Below are 12,040 nucleotides of genomic sequence, written 5' to 3' on the forward strand. Positions count from 1 at the left end.
ACCATCCTTCTAGATTTCTCCTGTTTCCCACAACGATGAGCCATTATTAGTCATGAAAAATGTATTCCTTCTAAAAAAAAATAAACAAAAGCATAAAACATGTAAAGAAACTGCATGTGTCTTACCACAAGAATGCCATGCCTGACTTCTTAAAAGACATTTCCCTTTGTGCTGCTCTTTATAGCTGCACAACCAAGCTCATGCCAAGCCCCAAAGGCTTAATTCAGGCAACTCTAATAGCTTCAGTGTGTGACTACTGGTAAAACCAGGACTTGCTCTAGAAGGCTTCTCAATTATTAGATCCAGAGAAGGGTTGCAATGGTGTGCTTCAAGATAGAGTAGGTGGACCCTGCCTAATCCAACCCTGCCCTGATCAAGAACACACTCTATCCCACCAGAACATGGCTATGTGTGTTAGTCAAACAAGTTAATGAAAATGGATCAAACCAAAAGGAAAATGCAGCTCTACTGGAGAACCAGCTGAGTGTAATGTCATTCAGTGTGTGCCATCTTGGACAAATTAAGCCTAAAGGAGAGACTTAAAGTAGCCACAGAAAATGTGATTTTTTTTATTGGGAAGTGAAAGCAAGGATTGCCGGGTTCAGAGCACGGCCATCACAGCATTGAGAAATGAAAGGGATTAAGATGTCCCAGAGGCCTAATGCAAGAGGCCAGGGGGCCTACCACATGATCCTGTGTACCAAAAAGCCTTGAAGTTCTTCTCTAAATAATTTGCAACTTTTCAGTTCCAAATAACATTTTGGTTGCAAATAACAGAGTCCTCATGACATTATGACTTTAGGCAAAGAAGCATTCTCAGCATGTCAGACCCCAAGTTTCTAACATTTCACCTACTTTTAGAAACTACGATATCTCAACGAGTTTTCACTGTGCATTTTCTCTTCCTGAATAGTTTCTCCATATGCAGAGTTTTACCTTGTAAATCTATAAGTATTCTAAAGCTGCACAAGCACACAAATTCATGCCTCAAGATAAACAAATCATTCAAGGCCTCGTTTAAAAAAAAACTTAACAACAACCCAATGAGCATCATTTACTTTATTTACTTGAGCTACAGTAACTAACCTTACTGTAAAACCCCGGTGCCAGGTGAATGTTTATTGCCTTTTGCTTCTTTCTTAGAGGGACCTTAGAGTATTTGTGGAAACTTCAAGCCAATTTTTCAGCCTTCCTGGTTTGGCATACATATGTGTACCTTACTGCTACACACAGTATGCTTCACCAGGTGTGTCTTAGGCTACGCACATATTCCAAAGGCAACTGGAAGATGCTAACTGCCCCTATCATATGTCTACTGGAAACTACACGCAGTGGACACCACAAATGTTAGCAAGGTTCCTGGTGGTAAGGCTGGCAGTATCGTTGGCATTAGTTTGACTTTCCTTCATACTGTCTGACCGCTCACCTCCCAACCTCTGCCTCAATCTGTAAAGTCCTTATAAACTAGGTAAAGTTAAGTAGACAAAGTCATGTTTACTGAAGCCATAGGTTTTTCTACTTTACTCCTGATATAGATATCTCTCTGATTTACCAAATGGTCAACCAATTCCATTTAGATAGAACCTCTAAGATTTTCTCAGTACAATAATGCAAACACAATCCTGATTGGTAAAGCAAATTATTTGTCCCAAACAAATTCAGTGACCAATTTAATCCAAGGGTGCTTTTACTCTTCATTTATTCAGTTCCTTGGTCTGAACCATGTTCGATTGCACCAGAGCCCCCTGCTCCCACTGAATTGTTCACACTGAATTTTTGGTTTTGGAACTGCAGTTTGTTTGGAGCACAATATAAGATATTTTAAAGAATGATGGTAACCAAGCAATTTTGATTACCACTGACTTCCATGGTATGGACGAAAAACACTAATACTTTTCTCAAAATTTCTCCTTTTATGTTTCACGGTAGAAAGAAAGTCATACAAGTTTGAATCAGCATAAGGGTGAGTAAAGGATGACATGCTGTGTGAACTATCCCTAGCTTGTGGACATCATACCTGCATGTTTTCAAAAAGTATAGCTTGTTGGCATCCAGCAATGTGATGAGTTGTTCATGGACCAGGCAGTTCATTCCTTCTGCCCTGGACCTCACACTCCTCAGACACTGAGCACCTTTACTTCTGTGGAGGACTATTTGTTTTTCCTCTGCTATGGTGCACAACTTCACACACCACATGTTGGGGAGCAGGCATTCTACCAGCAGCAGTGCACTCTAGGTTCTCTTGGGGAGGCTCGACCTCTTCAGGTCAGGGCAGGAATTAAATGTGTTTCCTGGGTTATACTCCTAATCCTAATTTCCTGTTCTTTTTTGCTTTTATTTTTCCACCAAACAGAAACTAAAGGACCTAAACTAAAGTAAATGATCATAAGGTGGTCCCTTGTGTGACAGTATGTATGAGTTTGTATGCAAGCCATAGTATCCCTGACACATTCCCCTAGCCCTGCAGATTCTTTCCTTGCAGTCAGGGTCAATCCCATTTCACTTCCAGTAATTCAGTGGCTGAATGCGAAATTGAATTGGAGCTGGACTCAAGCCCACTGAGTAAATAAAGGAAATGCACAGCCTGCTCTTACAGTCCTGCAGACACACAGCAACACTCGATTACACAGATTACCAATAGTGTTGCTGTCCCATCCTATCACACTGTGAGGTGACCTGTGTATCATATTTGCCAGCAGGGAAATACCTTGTATCATAATAATTTATTACAAGTTTCATTAGTAAAATAAATTGTCAAAACACCAATACTCACAACTTCTGTGTTTGTGATCTTGGCGAGTAATTCTGTTAAATTTTCTCCCCACAGTGAACAGTTAGTGCTGTTAAGCTGCAGGCCACAGATAGCCGCTGCCACGCTGCCCGTTGCAATCATGGATGGAGGGTACATGGCGAAAGTGAAATCTGAGGAAAGAGCAAACCAGGCATTAAGATGTATCGCTCCGGGTTAGGGCTGGGATAAACGATTATTTTTTAAACGATTAATCTAGCGATTATTTTTTTTCGATGCATCGATTAATCTAACGATTAATTTTTTCAGACCGATTTGATTTTGATTATCTCCCCATTGATTGACTACTAACAATTTATACATGTTGATTTACATATCTGAATGAAAAAAACATCAATTCCTTAACATTGCAATATATGTTTATTGCTCTTAAAATTACAAAATAAAAGACTGACTAAGAATGCATTACTTTGCACTTGTATAGAGATAGCATTCAATAAAACCTTGAAACCTTGAAAACACATAGCTTACCGAAACAAGCTTACTGAACACATAGTCTAGCATTCAATAAAAAAGTTCACCCAAAAAACTTGTTTAGAGCAATTGAAAGAATACAGAAGGTAAATGTAAACTTGAGGGCTTTAAGCCAATACAGAGAGTGCTTTTACAAAAAAAAAAAATTAACAGTGGGAGCCAGCAGCCTGTCATGGAGAAAAAAAAATCTCCGAATGCTCCACGTGAAACTTTGGCATTCCACCCTTTTTCTATCGTGTCTAATGATTTTGATTAATATGCACAAGGGAGGGAGAGAGCAAGAAGCGCTTGTGTTGTTTGAAGACTGTGAGTGCGCGCGCAGCCGGGGCTCTCTCTCGTACGCGCTCTGTCACTGTCACTCACCGATCAAATAAGGCTTTGACAGCCGCCAAAAAAAAAGATCAATGCAGAAAAACCCCTGGATTGGTTATATAACGTTGGACAGAATGTTGATCCGGCCATCGCGTATATTCAGCGCACATAAGGTAAACGTTTTTTAGAGAAATAAAAACAGGTCGACGAATCGATGCGCATATTTTGCGTCGACGTATTTTTTGCGTCGACGTCATCGATGACCTCGACGCGTTGTCCCAGCCCTACTCCGGGTTCATAAAAATATACTTTATCAGACTTTTCTACAGTATTTTGAATAGTTATATCAAATATTATGAAATGGATACAACAATAAGAAATCAGAAATACTAATAAATAAAGCCCTTTCCATTAGATCTGTGCACAGTCCTTAGCTAATGACTGCAGCCCAGGATAATGAACGTTCACTTGGCTTGAAAAGAATCTGATAAGCACACCCACCCCCCACCCCTCTCCTCCAGTCACCCTTTGCAGATCGGCCCCTTTTCTTCCAGCTCCTAAGTCAATCGTGTGCTCCCAGAAAAAAAAAGCCCTATAGCCTTTGGAAAGGATGGAATAAAGAGCCACAGTCCCCCTGCCAGTGCTCACTGCTGTAGGTCCTTTTTCCACGTGTGGTCACAGGCGTACATCTCAAAGACCAATAATCTTGTTAGCTTTCTCACTGTCATTCATAATGCAAATAAGACAGCTTGTGAACGGGCCTGAAGCCCAAAAAGAAACAGCTTAGGGGGTCTGCCCCCTACCTCATTGATTTCTGTCTTTTTTTCTTTTTCTGCGCCTCCCCCTCTTCTGTTTTTCAACACTTTTTTTCTAGACACATACCCCTAAGGCTGAATGGCACACATTCTTTAGCTTTGTTGTTACAACAGCTCTAGCTTTGTATCAGGGTTGCTGCTATCTTTTAGTATATTAATTGAGTGTGGAAACTGATGGACCTGGGTCTAGTGAGCAAGAGAGTGTGGCCTCATTGTCTGAAATCATCACCTCATCTCATCCAATTAAGAGATGCAACATCAAGCCCTCTCTGTGGATTCAAATTCAACCCGACAGCCAACACAAAAGATGGGTGTTGGGGGAGGGTGTCCAGACCTTCGTAAGGTTTTGGCAGCGGAAAAGACCCTGCTACCCACCTCATTCCCCCCATGCCATTCCTCTGATGCAGGGCCATCTCTGGGCTCATGGTTCCACACTCCCTGGCAGTCTTTGCATTACCATATTGCCATATTCAGTTGCAAAGCAAACTGTGTGTGATGGCACTAAGGGTGATTTTTCTTCCCTTTTCTTTTTTAAAAAAATATCAAAGCCGTAGGGCTTTTGATAACTGACGAGCATGCCTTCATTGCCTTATTAACATTCAAGCTCGGTGTAGCTCAGTGTTGACAAAAAAATTTACTTATTATACACTCTTTCCTTTGCAGTTGATTCCGGGCCACAGAAAAATAGTTCTGGTCAAGCAGAAGCAAAACAAACTGCATTGCAACTCTTTGGGTCTTCTGCAGCAGGGAGAAAAAACATACAGTGAAAATTGGGTGCCCACACACAGTTTGTGTGCGCTGAGTGGGTTGCAATCTGATTTTTCACACTCTAGACAAGACAAGTTTGTCAGGGGAACAAGAGTATGCGCGTGCTAGCGGCAGAGCTGGAGGCTCTGGTTTGTGAGAGTGCTAAGGGAAGAATGGCTGTATTCTATGCACCTTCATTGATATTCATGCAGAGGATAAACACTGTATGTAGCTGAGTGGGGACGCCTGTGATGGAAGGCTCCTAGTAAACGGCGGCTGGCTGGCCTAGTATACCAGCCTCTCACCCCCTTCAATGGACCATTCTCCTGCCCTCGCCACACTGCATCCCAAGACTCGTGCCAACACAGCAAGCTCCTTGGTGGGTGCAATGTTCTGTATATGCATTTAACTTAAATTAATTAAGCGTCCGGAAAGTTGAGGAACAGCCAAAGTGGCAGATGATTTGGTGGGGGGGAGACTTCCATGCAGATTCACTGGTTTGCATTAACAGAAAGTCTTGTTTCAAGCAGCAATGTTTGACCTGACTGACAAAGACCAAACATAAACATGAATTTGGCATCACAGTTTAACAAGTCAGGTAAAGCATGTGAATTAAGATCCTAAATTCAATGAATTAACAGAAAAACAAGAGTAAAACTGTAACACAAATATTCAAATAAATGCTAATTAGCTATTTTTATACTATCTGTTAAACCTACAACATAGAATTTAAAATGATTTTTAATAACTAGTTAAGTCGTGTCGTAGGCTTTAAATAATTGGATGTCTGTATAACATTACTACATTAAATTGTATTATATCAACCATCGATTGCCATTTTTTTGAAAATGGTATCAAAAGCACCCTGTTGGTCTTCCCTGTCAAACCATAGTCAAACATATCAATTAAAAACAGGAACCCTTTTTGACTGTTAAAATCCTGTAATAACTTGTTTCAGTCTTGCTCCAGTGCAGAGTCTTGAGCAACAGCAGTCAGGCCGGTGCGGGAGGAAACCGAGTTTCTTGATGAGAAATGACATGAATTGATATTTAATTTTCAGCCCTGCTGAACTCTCTACCAGTTTCTAGTTATCTATTTTTCCTAAGGGATTTCTCTGATAAGTAAACATCTGAAGATTGGCAAGATTATCTAATATCATGGTGTTTCTCAAGTTTGTTCATATACATCTACAGACAATCTACGTCAGAGAAGTAGGGGGTGCTGGGTGTTTAATAGTAAGAATGGGGTATAATTGCTTTTAATGAGCTTGTTCCTGTGCAGGCCTTTGGCAGACTGATCTCTGAAAAACATTTTATCGGGTGCTCTTTCTGCATTGACCCTTACATGCCTCTTCATATGAAATGGAGGGTTGTTCCTTTTGTCCCCTTTCTTGTAGTCTATAGCCGAGCCTTCCAGTCATTTGCATATCTCTGAAAGGCCCCTCCATGTTATTAATTAATAGTGAACTGGTCCACTCTGACTAACCAAATCTTGCCGAGTGCTCTGAAGAGAACTGTTTTATCAAAAGCGACAGAAAAATTTAAAATTAGCTGTTGTCTTTCCACACTCTTCTCTTCCTTTCTCATTCAGATACAGGGGCCTTGATTTATGCTTGTATTAGAAATGAAGGGGACGCTGAATTCTCTAAACTGTACAGAGGAAAGAAAAACAGCAGTCAAGGCATCTGCCCAGCAATTAAAATATTTCGGATGCCCCTTGAATCCCTGTTGTTAAACTAGTAACTAGTCTGTGTATATAACAACAGAGGTATGTTTCAATAGCTTCTGAAATTTTCAGCATCTAGAAACCAAGTTAAACCAGCTAAATTATTCATATTATCCTAGTTATCATCAATGCTCAACCTGTCAAGAGATTCTTAACCAATGATTCAAACCAGTTTTCATGGATTCTGTTTATGCCAGAGCAGTTTCACAAGAATTCTATATCTATTGCACAAGCCAACAGGAGAATCAAAAGCTCCATATTTAAAGACCTGCTAGCTCCTCTAACTAATCCCTCATATCACACTTTCCAAAGGCAGAGTCACTCCTGAGGTTCCTGGGGAGCTGAGGAACCCCAGGGAGGAAAAGAAAAGCCTGAGGGAACAAGGGTGGTGCACTGGATCCCATTACTGCCTACGGTGATGTTGGGTGCAGGCTTGGCTGGGAGAACCAGCCCTACAAAGGCTACTGATTATGGGAAAGTCGTCATGCCCTGGAGCATCTGGGAGGCGTGAGAAGAGGGGATAAGATATGAAAACATGACATGCTTCACTATTTGGCTCAGCTAGAACAATACACTCCTCACGTTTTCTCACCCTCCTCTCATCTCCATGTTTGATCTCCTAAAGGTGGTTCACCTCTAAGAGCAGGAATGTTATAATGTTATACACTATTTCAGTCCGTATAGTTTCTCATGAATGTAATGAGATGGCATCTGATAATTTGCCTGCAAGGAGAACCTGAATAAAGTTGCCATAGATACTAAAACCACAGAAGTAGGGTTTTGCAACACATCACTTATTGAAATGATGCTGCAAGACATCAACACCAAATTACCTCGGCAGTGGATCTTTTATCACTCATGCTTAAAAACATGAATGGAAGACAAATACACAAGTTTGCAAACACTATCTTTCTTTCTTTTTTCATTCATTTTACGGACTAATCATGAAAACAGTTGCTAATTATAAACCTAATTTCTAGACTGTGAAAAACACTGGCTACTTTACTAAATTAAATATAACAAATACATGTTGAGAGAATATTCATACAGTAGGTTCTGTGTCGCACTACACAAAAAAGCGGTCATTTATATATTTATTAACATCAATCATCTACATTGGATACACCACCTGTTGCACAGAGGGCGATGAAAGTCTGCACATGTTTACGGATCAGGTCTATCTTATCCTCAGGTAGCGGAAGTTTCCTCATAATGTGCTCAATAAAGTCATTGGGAGTGACAGCAGCCAGATTCCACTTCAATTTGCCCAGGACAACCAGCTCCCATGCCTGTAAAAGAAGCAAAATCATCAACCTAAATAATTTTTTTAGTGATCTGAATCAGTTAGCAGTACTTCAGGTATTCAGATCTTGATAATCATTTAACTGGAGTGACAAATTTTAAATTTTAGCAAGTTTTGACAGCACAAAATCTCTCATCAGTTAAGCTCTGTGACCTCCAGGACATGGCTTGAACCCTAAAAGCTAGGAGGCTGAATGCAGGAACACTTGAGTAAACAAGGCTCAATAATAACCATGAATGTGTCTGTCCCAAAACTGCTGATGACACTATTTCCTCTTTTGGGGGCACTCTTGATACATAACATGATCTTGATTTTCATCTAACTACAGTGAAAAATGTAAACGTAGATGCTAAGTTATTTGGCTTCAGTCAACAAGAAGACAGTATCCTTTCAATAACCACCCCCCCTCCTTCCTGTTTGAAGTGGGGTGAGTAATGGGAGCAAGTGACTAATTGGGGAAAACTTGCATTCGATGGGACTGTCCTTATGACTGAGCGCTCACTCAGATGGAGGTTGTTTTCTTCACAAGTGAACCACATGCATTTTAGTCATGAGATGTCCCAATATGGTTTCCATTACCTTCTGAGACGTACAGTATAGGCCTTTACAACTGCTCTTAAGCAACGACAAAGGATTAAGTTGAACATATACACCCGCAACAGCTTTCTAAGTGTGAAAGAATACAATGGCAGCCATCCGCTGATGAATGATTTCTCCACTTCCTCACTTTGCTGGATTTCACTGGTGACTCACATAAAAGAACAAACAGCTACACGTTCTTCTCTGTTCTCTTCACAGGGGAGGTGCCTGATGTGAACATGAAACCTGATGACATGTAAGAACCACATTCACTCAAAAAAATAACCATTGACTCCTGGTACACCAAGATGGGTATGATGGAATGTAAACGACGAGCAGCGGAGTTCTCCAAAAGAAAACCAATTACATGCTAATGTGAAAATGAGCCTTTCTTTCCAAATGATCTATAAAGTTTGGGCAGTAAAAAGTATTGTGCATGACCAGTTTGGTGTGTGTTGCTTTGTTCTTAAAGGAACACATTTATACTAAAAATTACAATTTTTAATTAACTAAATAATTAGCTGAAGAGACAGTTTTGGCTCAACACTTTATAATGAGATGTCAGCAAAAGACTGAACTTGTAATGTCCAACTCAATCCTTGGTCATATTCTAAGCAGACTGTTGAACTTTTATGAGGCTATAAATGACCACAAAGACCAGTTTTAAGTAACGTAAAGACAATATTTTCTTCTTCTGTGAATTATCAACTCAGCAGTCCAGTGTCAGCACACAAGTGCACTGAGACCGGCCCTAAAACTCACTGTGACACTCTTGCAACACTGCCTTGATGCAGGAACCCACTTCCTCCTTTGAGCCCTCCAGTCATACCTACAGACTGTCACTGCGGTTTCATTTACAAGAACTTCTTGCCAGCTAACGAGGACAAAAATGAGCTGTGACTGTGACAGCTGATCTTCAGTTTCCTGCATCTGTTGGACTTTGCAGACAAGCAGAAGCTCCAACAACAAAGAAATAACACTAGGCCAGACTGACCAAACGAAAACAAAAAAACAAACATGAAGTTGCCCACTGGACTCATAAGTAAAATAATTTTTATGTTTGGTATGAGTTACTAAAGAACTGCCCATTTCCGCCAGAAAGACAATGATGAGCCAGTAGTGTCACGGGCTGAGGAAAAAAACAAATGCAGGCGTAACCGTCAAAAGTGTTTATGCTACACTGTACTGTATTTGCCCTTGACTTCAGTACTTCCTCTAAAATAATAATTTACTCATATAGTTAACCTATGCATATATATATATATATATTTGAAAGATTATTAGCCAATTAGATAATAACAAGTAATCATTAGACAGCATACTGTATACAGGTGGAACAAGACCTTATCCATCCAGTAGCTGTGAGTTGCATAGTTGCCACTAGATGGCGTAATAGCCCTGTCATGCATGGAAACGCACTCTAATACCTTTTGAATGTTTGTGGAGAACATCCATAAGTCGGCAGAATTTTTTGTCAAACAGAACCAAGTCTTTTCTTTAGACTGTTTTTAATTCTTATGTCGCTGATTTGTAAACATACACAATTTGAAAATTTCCATCACAAATTAAAGTATAAAAATTGCGTTTAAAATATTTAGTGTAGGCTACCCATAACACCAGTAGTATGTGCTGTAATGTAAACAAATAAAACACTTAGCAATATATATTTGAGAACATTTTGAAAAAGGTACGTTAATAATTTTCCAGCAGTCACTACAGATAAGTTAGTAAGTTTCAGTATGCAGAGAGTTTATTCGGTGCTTACCAGCAGTTCCTGCGGTCTTATTGAGTTATCAGTGTAGATGCACAGCTTCTCTGCAGTTAATGGACGCGTCTCTTTCAATTTAGACGCAAGAAACATGCACACTGCGCCAAGCAACTGCAAGTTACATTTTCTTGTTGGTACCACCGCTAAAAATCGGTCCAAGTAGTTCATAGCCAGTGGAAAAACTTCTTCCTCGCATTTCTGTTCCTCGCAGACCTGGAAAGGGCAGGGCATCACATAAGTTCGGAAGAAAAGATGCACGTGGCTCAACAAAATTAGTCTTATTTATATAACTCACAATTTTATATATATTTATCAAATAATTACGACGAGAAAACGAATTACGTAGTATTGTCCATCAGTTGCATAGATTACAGGTTGTAAATCTTCACAGTAACATTAGAGATTGATTTAAAAAAAAGTACAATGTCTGTTTTGTCGTTGTTATAAATGTATAAATTTAATGGATGAAAAGAGGACTCTAACATCTTTATCAATAGACTCACATTCCTATGGTTCATTCAGTAAGAAATGAAATTCAAGTCACAATCACCCGAGCCAAAAAACACCCATGCAACACACAGTACGGGATCTGTTTTTTTAATTCGTCATATTTTCATAAAATATTTAAAAATATAAATAAATTGTCTAGGTCTAATTTTCACACGTCTAAATATTCACCAATCCCTTTCACATCATTCCCGACAATTGACAAGTTATCAAATCGATGTTTTATATGATTAAAACATGATTTTCTGAACGAAGTAGCATGCGGTCTTAGATGAGTGCGTCACCATCGGACCGAATTATTTTTTTCAAAAATTTTTATAAATTCTCCTGCTTGATTCACCTGACAATTTAAAACATGAAAATAAAGCTAAGGTCCTCCCCTAACTTTTTCAACATTCAAAGATTAAAAATATATAAGATTCTGACAAAAACCGAACTTAATTCCAAGGCTACAGACTTCGATCAGCATGGGTTAAGAAGTAGTGCGGGCCCTCGCCCCTTCCGCAACCAATAGATTTCAAAAAATTATACAAAAATATAGAAAAGTAATTCCCAATATCTTTAACCATTAATATATACCTTAAACGCTCATTTATTAAGGCATGCACATGGAAAGAGTTGTTATGATCATTTTGTTGCGATAAAGTTGTGAAAGAAAAAAACAACATGGCGATGGTGAGAGTAGCACAGCGGCGAGCATTGAAGTGCATACGTGTGCATGGAATTATTTATCCAAAAAATAAATAAATAACATTAAGCACGATACTGTCCTCTGTGTTAACGGAACCGAGAGCTTTAAGAAATATGCGCTTATGATTACTGACATATGTCGATATCGTCCATTCCCCTGCAAATCTAATCGTGAACGTGATCCAAAATCAGCGCTTATGACTGCAATAAAATAAATAGTCCGACAAAATCGGATCTGCCACTTCGGAAATATTTAAGAAGCTACTTTACTTGCATTCTACAATGCTTAGCCTACATGACAGAATAGAGAA

General features: G+C 39.5%; 1 protein-coding gene across 2 annotated transcripts in view; it reads right to left on the bottom strand.

Moving 5' to 3' along the window:
* Positions 1-12,040, bottom strand: part of LOC132133670 (G1/S-specific cyclin-D2-like) — a 136,164-nt gene that overhangs the window by 1,262 nt on the left and 122,862 nt on the right. For both annotated transcript variants that reach the window (XM_059546573.1, XM_059546572.1), the window contains exons 2-4: positions 10,530-10,745; positions 8,012-8,171; positions 2,774-2,922 (exon numbers count right to left, since the gene is read on the bottom strand). In XM_059546573.1, the coding sequence (XP_059402556.1) occupies positions 2,774-2,922; positions 8,012-8,171; positions 10,530-10,700 (480 nt within the window). In that variant the 5' untranslated portion in view covers positions 10,701-10,745. The remainder of the gene's footprint in view (positions 1-2,773; positions 2,923-8,011; positions 8,172-10,529; positions 10,746-12,040) is intronic.

The sequence above is a fragment of the Carassius carassius genome, chromosome 50 (assembly GCF_963082965.1).
Source record: "Carassius carassius chromosome 50, fCarCar2.1, whole genome shotgun sequence".
NCBI classification, from domain to species: Eukaryota; Metazoa; Chordata; class Actinopteri; order Cypriniformes; family Cyprinidae; genus Carassius; species Carassius carassius.